Source organism: Ascaphus truei, chromosome 4 (genome assembly GCF_040206685.1).
Source record: "Ascaphus truei isolate aAscTru1 chromosome 4, aAscTru1.hap1, whole genome shotgun sequence".
Classification (NCBI taxonomy): Eukaryota; Metazoa; Chordata; class Amphibia; order Anura; family Ascaphidae; genus Ascaphus; species Ascaphus truei.
In genome coordinates this window covers 2,166,069-2,188,388 of record NC_134486.1, presented here as the reverse complement: position 1 = coordinate 2,188,388, position 22,320 = coordinate 2,166,069, and the positions used below count along the sequence as shown (strand labels likewise).

The following is a 22,320-nucleotide window of genomic DNA, read 5'->3' as shown; positions in this document are numbered from 1 at the left end:
CATAAACATCCCTGCCCCCCACACATAAACATCCCTGCCCCCCACACATAAACATCCCTGCCCCCCACACATAAACATCCCTGCCCCCCACACATAAACATCCCTGCCCCCCACACATAAACATCCCTGCCCCCCACACATAAACATCCCTGCCCCCACATATAACATCCTGCCCCCACATAAACATCCCTGCCCCCCACACATAAACATCCCTGCCCCCCACATAAACATCCCTGCCCCCCACATAAACATCCCTGCCCCCCACACATAAACATCCCTGCCCCCCACACATAAACATCCCTGCCCCCCACACATAAATATCCCTGCCCCCCACACACACATAAACATCCCTGCCCCCCACACATAAACATCCCTGCCCCCCACACATAAACATCCCTGCCCCCCCACATAAACATCCCTGCCCCCCACACATAAACATCCCTGCCCCCCACACATAAACATCCCTGCCCCCACACATAAACATCCCTGCCCCCACACATAAACATCCCTGCCCCCCACACATAAACATCCCTGCCCCCACATAAACATCCCTGCCCCCCACACATAAACATCCCTGCCCCCACACATAAACATCCCTGCCCCCCCCACACATAAACATCCCTGCCCCCCCCACACAAACATCCCTGCCCCCCACACATAAACATCCCTGCCACCCACACATAAACATCCCTGCCCCCCACACATAAACATCCCTGCCCCCCACACATAAACATCCCTGCCCCCCACACATAAACATCCCTGCCCCCCACACATAAACATCCCTGCCCCCCACACATATACATCCCTGCCCCCCACACATAAACATCCCTGCCCCCCACACATAAACATCCCTGCCCCCCACACATAAACATCCCCTGCCCCCCCACACATAAACATCCCTGCCCCCACACATAAACATCCCTGCCCCCCACATAAACATCCCTGCCCCCCACACATAAACATCCCTGCCCCCCACACATAAACATCCCTGCCCCCACACATAAACATCCCTGCCCCCCACACATAAACATCCCTGCCCCCCACACATAAACATCCCTGCCCCCCCACATAAACATCCCTGCCCCCCCACACATAAACATTCCTGCCCCCCCACACATAAACATCCCTGCCCCCCACACATAAACATCCCTGCCCCCCCCACACATAAACATCCCTGCCCCCCACACATAAACATCCCTGCCCCCACACATAAACATTCCTGCCCCCCACACATAAACATCCCTGCCCCCCACACATAAACATCCCTGCCCCCCCCCACATAAACATCCCTGCCCCCCACACATAAACATCCCTGCCCCCCACATAAACATCCCTGCCCCCCACAAATAAACATCCCTGCCCCCCCCACATAAACATCCCTGCCCCCCACACATAAACATCCCTGCCCCCCACACATAAACATCCCTGCCCCCCACACATAAACATCCCTGCCCCCACACATAAACATCCCTGCCCCCCCCACACATAAACATCCCTGCCCCCCACATAAACATCCCTGCCCCCACACATAAACATCCCTGCCCCCCACACATAAACATCCCTGCCCCCCCCACACATAAACATCCCTGCCCCCTCCACACATAAACATCCCCACACAGAGCCCCCTCTGATCCCGCAGAGACCCCCACAAAGACCCCCACAGTCCCCACCCGCCCCCCGCAAACGGACCCCCATGCTCCCCACACAGCCCCCCACAAGAGACCCCCCCTGCTCCACACAGTCCCCACCCGCCCCCCATCCCCACACAGCCCCCCACAAAGAGACCCCCCCTGCTCCCCACACAGCCCCCCACAAAGAGACCCCCCCTGCTCCCCACAGTCCCCACCCGCCCCCCACAAAGAGGCCCCCCTACTCCCCACACAGAGCCCCCCGCTGCTCCCCACAAAGAAGCCCAGGGGGGTTGGGGAGAGGAGAGGCTGCTTCTGCTTGCGTGCGTGCGTGCGTGTGAACGGGGGAGGGAGAGGCAGAGTTGTGAAGCGGGGGTACACATTCATGTGCAGAGGGGGGGACTGGATTGCTGTGAACGGGGGAGAAAGAGAGAGGGAGAGGTGAATGGAGAGAGAGGAGGGGAGCAGAGGGAGAGGGGGGAGCAGAGAGAGGGAGGGAGGGGGAAAATTACATCCCGGGCAACGCCGGGTATATCAGCTAATTTTTCTAAATTTCCCTCCGTGTGCCCAATTTGCAACATTTCCTATTCTATTTCATAGCAAAGTCTGGGGAGGGGTTTGGGGGTTGAGCCCCCCCACCATTTTTACGAAATAGAATATGAAATAGTGCAAATTGGTGCGTACGTTGAGTGAAAAAAAAAAAAGACATAACTGTCAGATAATTTATAAATAACATACCTACAGTCAGCTGAATAATTACCCCATTGTTTGTGTTTCAACTTATTCCAAAACCCACCCTCTGTACCCCTAACAATCCCCCCCCCCACCCCCCCATAACACCTACAGTACAGTAATGGGCAAAATCCCTATTATCCAGATCTGGGTAACAGCGCATGTGGCTATTAGAAAATGAGAACATTACCCAGCCAGCATATAGTAACTAAAAGTTACTTAAGTAATAATCCCCGAAGAACAGGGCATTACTGGCCAATAATGCCCTGGCTGGAGGAGGTGAAGGCCCGAGGCGAAGCCGAGGTAACCCAGCCAGGGCATTATTGGCCAGTAATGCCCTGTTCTGAGGGGATTATTACTGTTATAGGCTAAATGTGGGATTATTTCATAAATAATAGACACTTTTGTATAGTTATATAGATTTTTTTATTAAAATAAAATGGTAAATACATGAATCCACCTCTATATACTTTTACACTGCAGATATCTATATCCACACAGTGCCGCCCCCTCTGTGTACACACATACACACACACACACACACACACACACAACAGAGCAGCTCAACACACAAACTGCTGCTACACACCACACACACACACACACCACACACAACACAGCACCTCCTCACACACAGCCACACACACACAGCCACACAGCCACACACACACACACACTAGAGCTCTAACCACACAACACAGCACCTCCACACACAACACAGCACCTCCACACACACAACACAGCACAGCACCTCTACACACAACACAGAACCTCTACACACACAAACTGCTGCTACACGCAAATATAACACAACAGCACAGCACACACACAGCTGCTGCTACACTCATAAACACTACTGCTGCTGACACTGACACACACACACACACACAGAAACAAACTGCAGACAGACCCTCACTCGCTTTGCAGACTCTCTCCCCCCACCCCACCAATTCAACTGAATCTTCTCAGTTCACGGAGCGCTGACAGACACAGACCACGATATGCGGTCTGTAGGGAGCCAGGGAGGGAGGGGGGCGGGAGGGGGACGGGAGAGGGAGGGAGGGGGGCGGGAGGGGGACGGGAGAGGGAGGGAGGGGGGCAGGAGAGGGAGAGAGGGAGGGGGGCGGGAGAGGGAGGGAGCCGGAGTGGGAGGCGGGAGTGAGAGGGAGGGGGGCGGGAGAGGGAGGGAGGGGGGAGTGAGAGGGAGGGGGGCGGGAGTGAGAGGGAGGGGGGCGGGAGTGAGAGGGAGGGGGAGGGAGGGGGGAGTGAAAGGAGGAAGGGGGCGGGAGTGAGATGGAGGGGGGCGGGAGAGGGAGGGGGGCGGGAGAGAGGGAGGGGTCGGGAGAGGGAGGGAGGGGGGCGGGAGAGGGAGGGAGGGGGGCGGGAGAGGGAGGGAGGGGGGCGGGAGAGGGAGGGGTCGGGAGAGGGAGGCGGGAGTGAGAGGGAGGGAGGCGGGAGTGAGAGGGAGGGGGGGCGGGAGAGGGAGGGGGGAGTGAGAGGGAGGGGGGAGGGAGCCGGAGTGGGAGGGAGGCAGGAGTGAGAGGGAGGGGGGGCGGGAGAGGGAGGGAGGGGGAGTTAGAGGGAGGGGCGGGAAAGGGAGGGAGGGGGGAGTGAGAGGGAGGGGGGCGGGAGTGAGAGGGAGGGGGGCGGGAGAGGGAGGGGGCGGGAGGGGGAGGGGGGAGTGATAGGGAGGGAAGGGGGCAGGAGTGAGAGGGAGGGGGGCGGGAGAGGGAGGGAGGGGGGAGTGAGATGGAGGGGGAGTGAGATGGAGGGGAGTGAGATGGAGGGGGGCGGGATCTGGTCGTGGTGCCGTCCACCCCCCACACACATACACACACATACACATACACACACACACACACACACACATACACACACACACTTTAACCCGCAGCTCCTTCCCTGCTCCCCGCCCAAGGTGCCTCCCATCTACCTCCTTCCCTCCCCTCCCCATTGGCTGACTCGCGTACCACGTGACGCGTCAGCGCCGAAATTCACAAGATTCTTGCAGCATCGGCCGGCTGACGCGTCACAGTACGTAGTCAGCCCTGCCGGAAGGAGGCAGCGCGCAGGGACCATGAGGTGGTGAAGACAATCCTAGAGAAAAAACAGACAAAATTTGAAAGGGACAAACAGGACTACCTTAAAAAACAGGTCTATTTTTGGGAAAGGATACCTAATCAAAATGCGAATCGATTTAAGGGTAGATCAAAATCACCACAGAATAAAACCAATGATCGAGATAAGGGATCTGCACCCCCCAAAAAATCTATCCTCAAGAATAAATATACGGAAGTGTCCAGTGTAGAATCGGATAATTCAGAGTGAGAGAATAGACATTTTTCAGTATCCTTTGATGAAAATGAGGATCTTTGGAGAAAGAAGAATACAAGAGGAGTATATCGAGACACCTCCACCTCTGGTCGAGCAAGTTCTGCAGCACATACCTATGACGATGATGTAAGACCATCTACCTCTTCCTCTTCCCCCGCTTTTTTAGGACGCGGAGGTCCAAGAGGAAGAGGGGACTTTCAAAGGGGCGCAACAAAGAGGAAGAAATACAACTAATGGAGGATAATGTTATTAACATCTCAAATGTCACATTGACTTTGGACCAACTAACACTCCTTAATAAGGGCCTTAATATTGCCCTACAGAGTAACTTCCGCCTCTTTGATACAATCATAGACCTGCAATGTTTTACACGAAAATTGGCTTTAACAAAATTCTTTTCAACAGCTGAGGTTCCACTAGAAGTGTCGTCAGAGGATTCTGATAATATTACTTCAGACAATGTGGATATATGTAATGTGGGTATGCATAAGCAGGTCCTTTCGTTTAGGGAACATTGTGCAATTGCAGACCTAGAGGGTTTATTTGATGAGCAAGCTAGTGCTTTACCCACCTATGACCTCTCCACTGATTTTTTCCAGCATGAGCTGGAACAGTTTAAGAGGAAATCTATCTTCTGTGCCAACAATTCAAAAGGTCCTTTCATTTCCACCTTTGAAAAATTAGTAGAAAGGGATCTTAGAATCTTGGCAGAAGGTTTTGTTATAGACAGTCCACGGATGGATAATCTGACGAGGTCTGAAAGACAAGAACTTACAAAGCTCCAAAGGGATAAGTCCCTAACTATTAAGAAAGCAGATTAAGGGGGAGCGATTGTCGTTCAGTCCTCTGAGGACTACAATAGAGAGTCTTTAAGACAACTGGGAGATGTGTTATCCTATAAAAAACTCAAATCTGATCCTACGCAAAAGTTCATTGGGGAGTTAAAAACCCACCTTGAATTAGGGGAGGTGCTTTATGTTCTAAATCCTAAAGAGTTGGGCTTTCTATACCCACCACATCCGGTTATACCTATTTTTTACCATCTCCCAAAGATCCATAAAACCTTGACGCATCCTCCAGGTAGGCCAATTGTGTCGGGTATTGGATCTTTGGGAGATGCTTTATCACGTTATGTTGATTCATTTTTGCAGCCTTTGGTGCCAAGTCTACCATCTTTTATTAAAGACTCCAGAGATCTTATTGAAGATCTTAAACTGATCAAATGGAATAAAAACTGTATATGGGTAACGATGGATGTACGATCTTTGTATTCCATCATTAGCCATAGACAAGGCATTGAAGCTGCTCAACATTTTTTGAATAGATCTGGTCTTTCCCCTGCACTCTGTGTTTTTCTTATTGAGTCCATCACCTTTTTGCTCACACATAATTATTTCTGTTATGATGCACAATTTTCTCTACAACTTATAGGCACGGCTATGGGCACATCTTTTGCACCTTCGTATGCTAACTTGTTCATGGGTCTTTGGGAATCACTTTTTATTTATGGTGATTTAAATCTATTTAGGAAACACATTATTTTCTATCGACGCTAAATCGATGATCTCATTTTTATTTGGGAGGGTGATGCACATACGCTGGACCTCTTTATCCAGACTTTAAACATTAATGATTACAACTTACACTTCACATATGAACACAGTATCCATCATATTTGTTATTTGGATCTTATGATTTATATAGACATGGAGGGAGAGATACAGACTGATGTGTATAGAAAGCCTAACTCTAGGAATACCTACCTGATGGCTAACAGCAATCATGCAGTTCCTTTAAAGAGAGGAATACCCAAGGGACAACTTATGCGTTTAAGGAGGTTATGTTCAACTGAAGATAACTTCGAAGTACAGGCTAATAAACTTATTGCTAGATTCATGGAGAGGGGATACAAAGAAAAAGATCTTCTAGAAACATATACTGTACTTTGGTGAAAACCATGAAGAGAGAAGATCTCCTCTCTATGAATGTCGCAAAGAAGGATCAGTGGAGTGGAGATTAAAACCTGTACCACTATTTATCACGCAACAGAGTGGTCAATCCAAAAATATCCGATCTATCATTGAAAAACACTGGGACACTTTAAAATTGGATATTGACTTAAAAACTATCACTGACAATGGGCCCAAATTGGTGTTTCGCAGAGCAAAATCTCTTGCGAGATACTTGTCACCTAGTCTTTTTTCATCACAAGACACTAGGGGCATAAGTAATGTACCTAAGGGCTTTTTTCAGTGTGGACAATGTAATATCTGTCAATATGCCAAACTCTTAAAAAAGATTGAATGTTCCAAACCAAAGACACTCAAGAGCATACGGACATTCATTAATTGTAACACCAGTTACGTAGTTTATATAATCAGATGTGGATGTAATAAGGCCTATATTGGGTGTACAATTAGGCCTTTAAAGCTCAGAATCCAAGAACATCTACGCCTGATAAAGAAAAAAGACACATTACATCCGGTCCCGAGACATTTTTCTATGTGCCCTATGGGGGGAATAAAGGGTTTTTCCTTCTCAGGCCTTGAGCATGTACCAATAGCAAGAAGGGGTGGAGACAGACTCAAACTCCTGAATAAACGAGAAATGTCTTGGATTTTCTGTATGGAAAGCCTTCATCCACTTGGCATAAATGTGGATTGGGAATTGGCCCATTTTCTATAGATTTCTTTAGAAAGAACAACAATTCTAGACGTATGCTACTTTTTACATCATGTAAGATATGATTGTATTACTGTCGCTGTTTTGAATATTATAGAACACTATTGTAAAGTAAAGTCTATAATCTCCTGCAAAGTACATTATTTAATTAACATGATTAGAAGTCATTTACGTATTAATTTAAATAGGTATAGAATTATTAAAAATATAACATATAAAAATTAGCTATACACACCCTTTTCTGCTTTCTTCCTTAATATAATAATATTTCATAAGTCTTTTTTTTACCTTTTTCCTATTCGTAATTCTTGTTTTAGTAGACATAGGATTTATTTTGCATTATTAATAAATACACTTAATTTATATTGAATTTTTATAATTATGACTGATTAAAAATTAGTCAGTTTATAATAATAAACTTTTTTATATTTCGTATTATTTTTCATGATTATTTCTCGCATTTATATGTTGTTGTATTCTTTTTTTGGTTTATTATTATTATTTTATCTGTAAGTCCTATATGTTTGAGCACATTTATATGCATGTTTGAATAGAAGTTAAGGTTGTATATATATAAATATATATATATATATTGTAGATTGTTACCCATCTGTGCCATGCAGTGTTTTCTGTATGAGAAGATGTCAATCTGAGATGTGTTTTTTGTATCATTTCTATTTTTAAATTTGTATTCTCCATGTATCAGTCTGGTGTGGCAGCCAGACCATCTGTTTATGAACCCTTTGAATATTATTGTGTCCTGTGTCTGAGACCATAGTGTTTAGTTGTATCCTTGTATAACCATAGAGTATACATTCTACATGTGTATCAATTTAGAGGTTTCAAGCGCATGTCCTGGTCTAGGTTAGTGGCGTTCAGAGCCCCTACTTAATGCACAGGAGTGTGAGAGATAAGCTCTAATTCACGTTTAGTATTCATCAGCTGTAGCGATGACGTAGCGGTGGGAAGGTATTATCCACCTACACGCGGTCAAATAGGGCTATATATAGAAGGGTCTGGCTGCCACAAAATCACTCTTTGATAAAGTCGAAAGACGAAACGCGTCAGAGGATTGGTCTTCATGTCTTTTTAATTTTGGCCCTTATGTCGCAATAAAGCTTTTTTGTACTGCACTATGCCTCCAGCCTGATCTTATCCAGCAGTGCTCATAGTCCCCTCACTCACATTTTGGATCCTACCGCCGGGACGGACGCACGTGACAGAGCAGAAGTGAATTTTCTCCCCCATCCAGCATACCGGAACAAAAGCAGCTCTGTGAGTAAGTTTACTCCCTGCTACGAGAAGCCACGGGGATCGTGAAGCCCACCCAGAGAGGGACCGCCGGGTGGAGCTACCAGTTCACCGGTCAGGTTAGAAGGCTTTCTCCCCATGTCGGCATGCATTGCCTTGTGATTATACAAATGCTGGGATTTAACTATTGACATTATTCATCAATATGGGGCTGGGAACCCTGCTCACTTAACCATTGAAATGCATTATTGAGACTGCACGGTTCACCAGGAGGACATTAGAGCACCCAATTAGGGAGTCATTCCCTTGTCTGTCTGACTCTGAAGAAAGGCACTCTGTCAGTTGTTATACAGTTTGATATACATCACATGTTACATTAACAAGCAGATTACAAAAACTGACTTGTCATTCCTTCGCAATTCTATATTAAAAGGCTGACTTGTCTTTTCTCAACAATTCTATATCTGTTTTTATCTTGTAAAAACTGACCACAACAGAATACAGTCTATCACATACTCTGGAAGAATGACCAACCCTGTTGTTGATTGTTGATCGTAAAACTGTCTAGTGACAGTTTTTTTTTAAATGAGAGCAGAACCATTAGTCATTTGGACATACACACACATTTAACCCATTCACCACATGTAGTTATTACATTACAAGCAACTGTGGCCCCCTCTATCAACAAAAAGACCCTTTCAGTCCAGAATTCCATATCAACGGCAACCTAAAAATGAAAAAGAACCACAAAATAAAATACATTGCATAAAAAAAAAAAGCCTTTGCTAATAAACCAATTTTCACGCACACTGTACATCGGAGCGGTTTCACCGCTGTGTGAATCATCTGGTGTCTGGAGAGGACATTCTTCTTCTTTCTTTTTATAAATATTTTTATTGGAAATTCTGCAGACTTGTACGTACAGTATATTTTTAACATGCATAATGTAGCAGATTCTTATACAGGTATCTCTTTATGTTCCATACAATATTTGTTTTGCATTATTTCCTTTTTATTTTTAATATAGTAACACTTGAACCTTCAACTCAACTTGTAAACATTTACTTGTACTATGTTAATCCGTTATATCATTTTACCCTCAACTTATTCCCAATTGATAGTACCCCAGCTTTTGCTTCGTCTGTTTTCAACCTCTGACAGACTAACCAAGTCATTTTATATAAGGGCTCTTCCCTCCTTCATTATGTTTGTACTCTTTTCGCCACTCCTGTTCGACCCATACACCTCTGTCTGATATCCCGAGGTATTTATGTCACTAGTCTTATGGTATCGTCCATAGTCCTATTGGGTACTTTTCTAACCCCCCCCCCCCCCGTCTTGTTTTTTTTATTAATGGTGTAGTGTTCAGAATCTTATTGGGGGATTCCTAGTTAGTGTGCGTGTTGCTTACCATGTTGTGTGTGCGTGTTGCATACCATGTTGTGTGTTTTAAGTTTTCTTTGATTTTTGTCTTTGTCTCGTCTGACTGTGCGGCAATGAAGCTTTCCCAGATTTGGAAGAATCGTTTCGCTTTTTTTCGTTGTCCGTCGTGGCTTCTCCCCAGTCTAATGTGAATATACTAAACATTTTTTCCCTCCACAGCTGCAGAGATGGGGGAGTGTTATGTATCCATTGTTGTAAGATTGTTTTCCTTGCGGCCATAGCTATAATTTGTTTCAGTTTGCTGTTATCAGTTTGGTCCCCTGCTGCCCCTTCAGCGTTTAGGTTTATGATATTAAAAATCGCATATTCGGGATCTATATGGATTATTGTATTTAGGGAATCTTTGCAGTACTTGTCTATTCGTGACCAGAACTCTTGGACCACTGGGCAGTTCCATAGGCAGTGCATAAGATCTGCCTGTGGGGCTGCACACTTTGTACATTTACTGTCCAGAGATAATTTTGCATTGTATCTGAATTTGGGCGTAGTATATGTTCTATGTAAAATGTTGTAGTGCATTTCTTGGTATATTGTGGATGGGATAATTTTCAACGATTTCCCAAACTGTCTCATGATAGTCTCCATATTTAGATTTGGGCAGTCTGTTACCCAAGCTCCCATTCCCGGTGTGTTGCCATCAAAACGTAATGTTTTCTTCGGACATTGATAAAAATTTGATATTGAGATTTTCCCATATTTTGTCCTTTGGAAGAGAGCGTCAAGTTGATTGTCTCTATCTGCTGTTGGTAAGTCGTTTAGTGATGTCAGTGCGTAATGCCTGGCCTATAGGTATGCAAAGAATTGTGTGTTAGGTAGTGCGTATTTATCGTTCAGTTCCTGGAATGAGTAAATTGTGTGATTTAGTTTATGCAGGAGCTGCCCTATTCCAAGGATTCCCTTCTTTTCCCAGGCCTCAAAAGGGTAATTCGCCTTCCCTTCCTGAAACCGCAGGTTTTTAGTGAACGGTAGAAATAGCGACTTGTTCCTTTGTAAAGAGAGTGTTTTCCTGGCTCTATACCACGCTTTATATGTGCTGAATAGTAATGGGTTGTCTTTTATGGCCCTTGGGACCTCGTGAGAAGGCATATGTAACAAATATGGGTGAGGGCATTCTTACCAATGAATTGCTTCTCACACTCACACAGAGGAGACATTATTCACGTGTTCAATCATCTGGTGTTTGAGGAGATAGTCCTTCCGTGAAAAGGTTTCCCCGCACTCCGTACATCTGAAAGGTTTCTCCCCTGTGTGAATCCTCTGGTGTATGAGGAGGCTGTTCTTAAAACTGAATTGTTTCTCACACTCTGTACATGTGTAAGGTTTCTCTCCTGTGTGAATCCTCTGGTGTATGAGGAGGCCTTTCTTATCACTGAATTGTTTCTCACAATCTGTACATGTGTAAGGTTTCTCTCCTGTGTGAATCCTCTGGTGTTGGAATAGATGGTCCTTCTTTGAAAACCTTTTTGTACACTCTGTACATGTGTAAGGTTTCTCTCCTGTGTGAATCCTCTGGTGTTGGAATAGATGGTCCTTCTTTGAAAACCTTTTTGTACACTCTGTACATGTGTACGGTTTCTCCCCTGTGTGAATCCTCTGGTGTCTGAGGAAGCTGCTCTTATCACTGAATTGTTTCTCACACTCTGTACATGTGTACGGTTTCTCCCCTGTGTGAATCCTCTGGTGTGTGACGAGATGGCACTTCTGTAAAAAGCTTTTCCCACACTCTGAACATGTGTAAGGATTCCCCCCTGTGTGAATCCTCTGGTGTGTGACGATCTGGCCCTTCTGTAAAAAGCTTTTCCCACACTCTGAACATGTGTAAGGTTTCTCCCCTGTGTGAATCCTCTGGTGTGTGACGAGATGGCCCTTCTGTAAAAAGCTTTTCCCACACTCTGTACATGTGTAAAGATTCTCCCCTGTGTGAATCCTCTGGTGTGTGACGAGACTGTCTTTCCGTGAAAAGCTTTTCGCACACTCTGAACATGTGTAAGGTTTCCACCCTGTGTGAATCCTCTGGTGTGATAGGAGTTTCCCCTTCAGTGAAAAATGTTTTCCACAGTCGTTACAGGTAAAGGGTTGCTTGCTAGTGTGGACACAAAGGTGTGTGATCAAATCCCTATTAAGTGAGAAGTTTTCCCCACACTTACACACAAAAAGCTGAGCACTGCAGCTCCTTCTTGAATCTCTCCGGTATCTTTTGCTTGTCCCATACTTGGAGTCAGTCTGTGCTGTGAGCTGTACAAGGCCTGTAAATTCACAATCATGTGGCACTGGTTCCTTGCACGTGCCCAACATGTGGTAGGAATCATTGGTTTTTGGCACTTCAGGGGTGCAGGAAGTGAACAAGCTTCTGGACATATCAGCGCTCCAGTTCTGCTCCTCGGTTAAGCAGTTCTCTAACAAAAGTAAACAAAAAAGACAGAACTCAAATGTTTTCAATCTGTAAAGCAAATTATGAATAAAAAATACTTTGCAGAATTTTCTTGATCACTACTTAATTAACAAAATGTTCTGTTTACTCTATACCCATGGCTTTAAAATTTTGGCCGCTGTACAGTATATACAAAAAACCCAATGACTTGGGTGGCGGACCTCAAAGACCCGCAATACAGTATGTTCCTGGCAGCTAACACAGTGAATTAATTTTAATACATATTCTGTTCTATTCATCTATTCATTACTGTAATGATTATATATGTGTACCTTTACAGCCTCCACATCAGAATTATCATTGAAATTTTCCATGAGATGTAAAGTTAAGGAAATCCTGGTCTGTCTTACTAGTGAGTTAATGATATTAACCCAACCATATAGAAATATATAGTGTAAAGATAGGTGAGAGAAGTATACATAGACACCTAAACTCGCCTCAATTGCTCCCTTTTATGTCTTACATGCCATAGTGGATAAGGTTGAAAAAAGACATGTTCAACCTATGCTAAATTTAGACAACAGATACTTTATCCTATATTTATATTTACCATATATATTTATCCAGTGGAAGGCAAACAAAGATCCCAAGTGAAATATCATAAGGGGGAAAATAAATTCCTTCCTGACTCCAAATAATGGCAATTAGATTTCTCCCTGGATCAACATCCTTCCCACGTTTACTTATTTGGTTTATCACTGTATACCTTCCCTTTCTAAAAAGATGTCCAACTTTATTTTTTTTTAAAGATATTAAAACAGGCTCAGTGAGTAATGAAGCCCACACTGTAACTGCCCTTATTGTAAAGACCCCTTTCCTGTGTTGCTGGTGAAATTTCCTTTCCTCCAACCTTAAGGGATGGTCCCGAGTCCTTTGTACTGCCCGTGGGATGAATAGTTCATTTGAAAGCCCCTTGTATTGTCACCAAATATATTTGTATATAGTTATCATATCCCCTCTTAGACGCCTCTTTTCTAATGTAAATAAATCTAATTTAGCTAGCCTCTCATCATAAGTTAGATTGTCCATCTCCTTTATTAATTTGGTGGAGCTTCTCTGCACTTTTTCTAGTTTCATAATGTCTTTTTTATAAGAGTGGTGCACAAAACGGTACTCCATATTCAAGCTGTGACCTTACTAATGCTATATAGAGGGGCACAATTATGCTTACTACCCTTCCATCAATTCCCCGTTTACAGCTAGATAAGATCCTGTTTGCCTTTGCAGCTACAAATAAGATAAACCATCAAAAAGTATAACAAGACTATGGAGAATGTGAAGGAGAAGAGGTTGATCCACAGTATCAAATGCTGCAGAGAGGTTGAGTAATATGAGCAGTGTCTTTGGCAGCATGGAGGTCATTAGTTATTGTCGTGAGGGCTGTTTCAGTGGAGTGAGCAGTGTGGAAGCCAGATGGTAGAGGGTCTAGGAGAAAATTCGTGGTGAGAAAATGGAGCAAGCGAGAGAATACAAGACATTCAAGGAGTTTAGAGGCAAAAGGCAGGAGGGCTACAAGACAATAGTTAGAAAGACAGGTATGGTCACGTTTGCTCTTTTTGAGTAATGGTATAACTGTTGCATGTTTGAAGGAGGAGGGGAAGGTACCAGAGTAGAGGGAAGAATTAAAAATGTGTGTTAGTGTAAGGATTATAGAAGGAGCAAGAGGTATTAGGAGATGGGAGGGTATGGGGTCAAGTGGGAAAGTAGTAGAGGGAGAAGAGGAGAACAACAATGATACATCCTCCTCTTTGAAAGCGGGAAAAATCAAGGAAGGCAGGAGGAGAGTTAGGAAGAGGTGTAGGATGGGAGGAGGATACAGAGGGGATGTTCTGATGTATGTATTCCACCTTTTCCTTGAAATAGTCAGCAAAGTCCTGAAGTGAGATTGAGGAAGAAAAAACAGGCAGCAGAGGATGGTCTGAGTAAGGAGTCAAAGACAGAAAAGAGTCGGCATGGGTTAGACTTGTGCCTGTTGATTAGTGAAGAAAAGTAGGTTTGTTTATCATGGGAGAGGGCACAGTTGAAACATAATTTGTAGTGGAGAAAGTCTTCGAGAGTGTGAGATTTCCTCCAGAGGCGATCAGAGTGCAGGAATGCAGCATGCGCGTGTGGGAACTTAGTCATGGTCTGGGGTTAGAAGGGTGAGAACGGCAGAGAGAAAGCGTGGCATGTAGATCAAGAGAAGAGGATAGGGCAAAGTTGTAGTTCCTAACCAGGTTGTCAGGGTCTGGAGCAGAGCTGAGAGGGAGGAGTGCAAAGTGGAATGAAAAGCTGGGTTTACGGAGGTAGTCCTAAAAACTAAACTGGGGAATAACCACCTATTTCTTTTGGGGGTTGACCTAGCAATACCATCTGTGATATTTCCAGGAGGTGATAGTCTTCTCCCCCAATTTGTACAGTGGGGAGGGAATACTCTTCATGATCAAAGCTAGTGATGATAATGCACATGGGATTACCAAAATAATCACTAAAATCAAAAGAAGAGAACCTTTTCTCAATGTATTTTGTATTACAAAAATAAAGGCATGATATAATATATTTATATACTTCCCTCAAATTCTTCTCACTGCTGAAAGTGCCGGGACCGTGGCAACATGTCCAAGACAGTGGGAAAACTACTTGCCTGCAAGTACAAGTAAATGAACGTGGCATGGCAAGTATGGCAAGTAAGGTCTCAATCGCAATATAAAACACACTAAAAAGAAATGGCCCTCATTCTCTGGAAGAACAAGGCATGGAGGAGAAGGTTAAACAAAAGCAGTCATTTAAACCTAAATCTGGTTATCTATAAAAAATGCCGGACTCTCTCTAATGAAGCAGAATTGCAAGAACTGGAAGGCGAACTTGATAAGATGAAATGGGATATTGTTGGCATTAATGAAGCAAGTAGAAAAGATGAAAGCCTCATTGAATTAAAAAGTGTACACCTGTTATATTACAGAGGTACAGAAACTGAAAAAATCGGTGGCAGACTTCATTGTTAACCAGAGCTGGAGAAACAACATACAGTAGAGATATTATCCTCCATAGGGCCACTCTGGACCCTAATAAAATGACTCATATAGATATTATCCTCCATAGGGCCACTCTGGACCCTAATAAAATGACTCATATATTCACATGATCACACTTAATATCAACCATTACTATCCCTGTGGCAGATCTGAAGTGCATTACTGCTTCACTTTGCATGTATCTGACAATAAGGCAACAACACCACATGATTTAAGTCAGAACTTTAATATTACAATGTGCAGGATATGCAGTCACACACATTGGTACACTTACTGTGCTCATTCACAGAACCTAGCATATTAAGGCACATCAGGGGTTAACCAATGACGTCATCACTGGGGGCCCTATAAATACCTGCCTAACTGCAGGGTATCCTTAGTGATACTTACCATTCGCCTTGACAAAGCTCTCGCGAAACGCGCGCGTCGGCTCATTCCAGACACATGCACGCGCAGATCAGTTACTGCCTCCGCATGATACCAACACCGCGAGTTGATGCGGCAGTCTGCTCGTGCAGATATACATAGGATAAAAGTGCCCCGATGGTCACTCTCATCCTCGTCTAACAGTGTATACAGGGACAGTGTTCTGATATGATTATGTCCTGAGAAACCTCACTTGCCGCAACACTGTAGCTGCTTTGCTGTGCTTGTGAATTTATACAGCATTAATGAGGTTTACCATTCAGTTTATGCCATTATTTAGCCCTCTGATATAAGCCTATGGTATTAGTCTGTCTCCCACATATAGTGTCTCCCTTATTGGGACCCCATCGAACCCCCCAGGATATCAGTCAGGCTACTCACCTATGACTAGCACCACGCAGGTTACTATAGGTCAATACACCCCTGTATATTACACTCAGTGGGTTACCTAGGGTCATTCTGACGCTAATGTGGGTATACAGACATACACAGGGGAGCTTAACTGAATGAATATATTACAACTGATGTACATAGTTTATTTGCTCTTTATGTATGTTAGTTGCTATAAGTCACATCCACTATTACCTATTAGGATATAGATACCAACTTTGTGACTTGTAGTCTCAGTACATACCCGGACACACCTGGAGTATTCACTCACCACACAGGTCCACATCAGGAATTCTGTGCTAATATGTTACCAGCAGTTTATTAAAACATTCTGGTACACTTATAAGTCTGATCCGGAGCCAATACGGCTATTTTATTCAGGATCTACCTACCTTCAGTACGTCGTTCTATCAACCATTTTTTAATATATATTGTTATTAATAAAGATTATGTTTTAAACCATTCACTTATCTTCAGAGTGTGAACCTGAGTGCTAAATTGGGTTCTCTCTCTCACCTATCTACTACAGTAGAGTACTGAATGAAAGCTCATCGGAAAGAGTAGCCAGAATTGTCATTCAGTTGACAAAGAGATATAGGCTTCAAATAATCCAAGTGTATGCTCCAACATAAAGTCACACATACAGTGACGTGGAAGACTTCTACCATGATATAAACCAACGTAACAAAGGAAATTGTCACCTCAAGGTCATTATGTGTGGACAGACTTGTTGAATATGAAAAGTTCTACATCCTGAATTATATACCAAATGGAATCAATAATGAAATGGACGATATCCTAACTAGGAATAAACATGACAGTTTTGACACAAGGAGAAATTGTAGAGGGAGAAAGGGGGTGGCCCGGGATTAAAGGGGTTACACCCCATTTGGCCATCCCCTGACCTCACCCGGGAGTCAAAAGGTTAACTGGGCTAAGACCCAGAACAGTGATTTAACCCCTGTAATGACATGTACATGTGTATTCCCCTGTTTCCCCTGTTCCATTGTAATGTCTGGTTTAATCAGTGTCTGCATCACACACACACACTAGAATCCATCCGCGAGCACAAGGGTTAATAGTCCTTTAATGATTATAGCTCTTTGTGTAATTTTCCCGCCTTTTCAGGCACCATTTTGCAGGTCCCCATTGGCCGCCATTAGGGCTCAATGCATTCGAATGGAGAATCTTGTTGTTTTAGTCCTGTTTCCTGTAAAGACCAGCAGGTGGCGTCCGAGAGGGATAGCTTCCCAAATCGGGACCACTCTCGGGCAAGACCACAGCATATGTTTAAGGTCAGCGATCTCCCCGCACTGTTTTGGGCAGAGCGGGGAGTATCCCCTGACAAATTTAGCTAGTTTAGCAGGGGTATGGTACCACCGCATGAGGACTTTATATGCATTCTCCTTCAACGTGACACATATTGAGCTTTTTGCGGCTGCTTGCAATATGTGGTCCCATTCCTCGTCCTCTAGATTGTCCCCTAGCTCTGTTTCCCACTGTCGCATGTATCTCAGTCTGGGGCTGTCTCCCATGGTCGGACAGACTACCTCCCTGTACATCCGAGATGTCAGTCCCCTGGTGTCCGTTGGACGCGAACACAGCTGCTCGAAATTAGTTTGTGCGGGACGAACGGGAAATTTGTTATAGAATGCCCTGACCTGGAGGAATCTAAATAATTCAGAATTTGGTAAGTTTGATTCCTCTTTAAGCCAATCGAACGTCTTGATAGATTTTGTGCCCTCCAGGTCCTTCAAGTGATTGTACCCTGCTTGCGTCCATTTAAGGAATTTATCGCCCGCCAGCCCCGGAGCAAAATCCGGATTACCCCATAGGGGGGTCATTAGTGTTTGTGGTGATGTTAGGTTGGCTTTAAATTTGGAAGTCTCCCAGACCGCTAGTGAGTTCGCCACTGCACAGAGCGGCGTCCCGATGTTTTTTTTGCATTTTTTTGGTAGCCAGATCGAGTCATGTAGCGCCACCGGTGCGCAACATTCTCGCTCTAATTCTGTCCATCGTCTCTTTGTGGGGTCCGCGTGCCACTGAATCATTTGGGCTAATTGTGCCGCTTTGTAATACGCCATCAAGCAAGGTACCGCCAGTCCTCCTTTTGCTACTGGTTTTGTCAGTAGGCTTTTCGCGATTCGTGGGTGTTTTTTATTCCAAATAAATTGGATGTGAGCCTGAAGCGCTTGAATCTCAGACTTAACTAACGGAATTGGGAGGGCCTGAAACAGATATAGCATCTTGGGCAGTAAGTTCATCTTTACACTATTAATCCTGCCGAACCATGATATCCCATAGCCCCCCCCAAGCCCTGAGATCCTCCTTCAGCTTCTTCATCATCTTAGGGAAATTTGCTTTATATAGAGTATTGTAGTCCCTGGTGAGATATACCCCTAAATATTTGATTGCGGAGGACTGCCACTTAAAATTAAAGTTAAGTTCTAATAGTTTTTCCGTAGGTTTAGACAAATTGATATTGAGCGCCTCAGACTTGGCTTGGTTAATTTTAAACCCTGAGATCATACTAAAGGTTCCCAAGATCTCGAAGACATTGGGCAGGGATGTTAGCGGCTTAGAGATAGTTAAGATCACATCGTCTGCGTATAACGCACCCTTGTGGTGCTGCTCCCCCGTTTGAATTCCTGTTATATTGGGACATAGCCTAATATGGGCCGCTAGGGGTTCAATACATAGGGCGAATAGTAATGGAGACAGCGGGCAACCCTGTCGGGTCCCGCTCCGTATATTAAATAGTTCTGATGGGAATCCTTGGTGTCTTACTCTCGCTGAGGGTCCCACGTATAGGGCTAGTATCGCCTCTAGGAGGCGGCCCCCAAACCCGAATGCCCCCAGCGTCTCTCGTAGGTATGACCAATCAATGCGATCGAATGCCTTTTCGGCGTCCAGGCTCAACACCATTGACGGTATATTTTTCTTTTTCGCCAGATCTATCAAGTCTATAATCCGTCTGGTGTTATCTGCTGCCTGTCTGCCTGTGATAAAGCCTACTTGATCCGGATGAATCAGCCCGGGAAGAACACTACCCACCCTGTTTGCTATTAATTTGGGGAAAAAAATTATATCCGAATTAATCAGGGAGATTGGCCGGTAGCTCTTGTAGTCTGCCGGGTCCTTGCCGGGTTTGTGGATCACTGAGATAGTCACCAGGAGCATCTGGGTCGGGAGGGGCTCCCCACCCAGGATCCCATTAAATAATTTCAGTAGCTGAGGGGCCAGGATCTTACAGAATTTTTTATAATATAAATTGGAGAAGCCATCAGGACCTGGGGCCTTGGCTGGTTTGAGGGACTTAATTACCTCTGTTCTCTTCCAGGGTGAAATCACCCTGTAGGGCCTCCCTCTCATCCCTGCCCAGGGTCGGGAGTTTTGCTTCAGCCAGGAACCTTCCCAGGGTCTCCGCTGTTTTTTGGTTGTGATTAACCTTATCCCCGTCATATAGTGTAGCATAGTATTTTCTGAATGCTTCCACTATCTGTCTCGGGTCGGAGGTAAGGTCACCCTGTTGTGTTTTGATGGCCTTTATCCTAAAATTTGGAAGCTTGTTTCGGAGCTTGTTGGCTAGTAGGGTATCTGGCTTGTTGGCTTTTTTGTAAAATCTGCGCTTGGACCATGCCAACTCCTTTTCAGCCTGGGAGGATAACACTAGATTAAGGGCCGCCTTGGTATCTAACAATTCTTGCCACGTGGTCTGGTTCTTGTTAACGGAATGCTGTGCAGAGAGGAGTGTTAACTTCGCCTGCAGCGCCTTTATTTTGGGCACTTTCTCTCTTTTCCGCTTACCAGCTATGTGCATGAGAGTTCCCCTAAGAGTAGCCTTATGGGCCTCCCAGAGTGTGGCTTGCGACTGAACGCTACCTTTGTTGTCTCTAAAGAAATCCTGTATCCGTTCCCTTATCTCTCGTTCAGTAGCGGGGGCTTTGAGAAGAAGCTCGTTAAGATTCCAGTCTGCTCCGGGTCTGTCTAGCCCTACCAGAGTGCACCTCAGCTCTATAGGTGCGTGGTCGGACCACGAGATTTTGTGAATCTGTGTGGCCAACCACTGGGACCACTCTGTTTGACACTAGGAGGTAGTCTATTCGGCTGTATCTGTCGTGGGGGTGCGAGTAAAACGTGTATTCTCGTGCGACTGGGTGTTGTTCTCTCCATATATCTGTCAACTGACAGTCATGGAGACCATTACGTATGGTTAGTAGGTCCTGTCTGTTGGCCGTATTAAGCTGTGTGCATCTGTCCAAGTCAGGGTCTAAGGTGTGGTTTAGGTCTCCCGCGAGGAAGATACTTCCCTGCGCAATTTTGTGTAGCTTACTAAAGAACTGTTCGAAATATATAGTGTTTTGATCACACGGAGCGTATATGGACGCTAATGTAACTGGTTGGCCTTGTATTGTGCCCGTCAGGATAAGGAACCTACCTTCTGAGTCAGCATGTTGTTTGTCTATAGTGAGAGCCAGTCTGTTGTGTGTAATAATCGCCACTCCCCTTTTTTTGACATCAGCGGATGCTAAATAGTATGTTCTGTAACATTTATCCAGGAATTTTGGGTGGTTTAAGCGTGAAAAATGTGTCTCTTGTAAGAAAATGATGTCGGCTTTCCGACGGTTATACTCCCTGAAAGCAATTCTACGCTTTGTAGGGCTATTGAACCCTTTCACATTGTGTGAAATCATTAATATATCGTTACTCATCTGGACTGTTTGGTGTGGTTACTCTGCTTATCCCGCGGTGTCCCGGTTGGACTCCTCTCACCATCGGTGTCTGACGTCGTCCGACCTTGCTCCTCTCCTTCTCCAGATCTGTGGGGTCTGTAACCAGCGGCAAAGGGGGGTTGACACAAGTAGGGGGGGGGGAGGGTGACATGTAGACAAACATAAAAGCAGTTTTTAGAACAGTGGTCACTTGACCTTGGTACCAGTACCGCGGTCCTGTGATCCTAGCCCCTGGGCAAACGGCTGGGGAGAACTGACACGCTCCCTCTTGGCGCCCCCCCCTCCCAGGGGGCTTTGCCGGGGACCTTGGATGTTGTCCAGGTAAGTCCCGACATGGAGATCATGCGGAGATCAGAGCGGGCTCGAACACCAACGCCCGTCCCCGCTCTGAAAATAGTCCTCATACAACAACGGAAAACATCAACTTTAAGCTGCACTAAGCCCCTACTCTCTCTCTAAAACTCCCGTACTCGGGGCACGCTGCCTCTTCTGACTGTGGGGGCCTCTATGGACTAACCCCTGCTGCAGACTCTTCTCTCTCCTACGGCCCTGGGCCCTCGTATGTCTCATGGTCCCCCCCAAACGACACCAATTGGAAGGGCCGGCTTACTGCACCTGTATCCTCTGATCCGGGCTCCCTCAGGGAAGAGGGTGTGTGGTTACCATCCCTTATTCGTTTGCCCCCCTCTCTTAAATGCTTTACTCAATGTAACCTCTCATCCTCCCGACTCCCGCTTCCTGGCAACCCCCTGACCCTATCTATGTTACTTAACTCTTTTCCTTAGCCTGTCTACCTTCTCTATCTACCTCCTTTTCCCTACTCCCTTCCCTGCTTCCCCTGCTTGCCTCCCTATCTTCTATTGCCCCCTTCTAAGCCCCTCATGCTCTGTCCACTTCCCTCCCCCCACGTGTACCACCGCGCTGCGAACCTCGTAACTCCATCTTCCCTACCTACTTTTCTATCCTAACTTGCATTTCCCCTCTAGTATCAACCCGTGACTTCTAACCTACCTTTCCACCTGCCTTCACTTACCTTCTCCCTCTGCTAACCCCCTAACCCTGTCGTCTCTGCCTCCTTGACCTAGTCACTTGCTATCTCCCCCTACCTACTTTCACGCTCCTCCCTCTCTACCGACACTCCTTTCTAAACTTGCTTACCTCTCTCCTCCGTCTGACTCCCCCTCTTCTCCCCTCTCTCCTACCCTGTATATTTGATCCTGTCCCCCTTCCTTTCTCGCATCTCACCTTCCTTGTCC

General features: G+C 45.4%; 1 protein-coding gene across 1 annotated transcript in view; it reads right to left on the bottom strand.

Moving 5' to 3' along the window:
* The window catches only part of LOC142492503 (uncharacterized), a 73,686-nt gene that overhangs the window by 37,095 nt on the left and 14,271 nt on the right, over positions 1-22,320 (bottom strand). The window contains exon 2 of the mRNA XM_075595191.1: positions 11,223-12,466. Within this exon, the coding sequence (XP_075451306.1) occupies positions 11,223-12,428 (1,206 nt within the window). The 5' untranslated portion in view covers positions 12,429-12,466. The remainder of the gene's footprint in view (positions 1-11,222; positions 12,467-22,320) is intronic.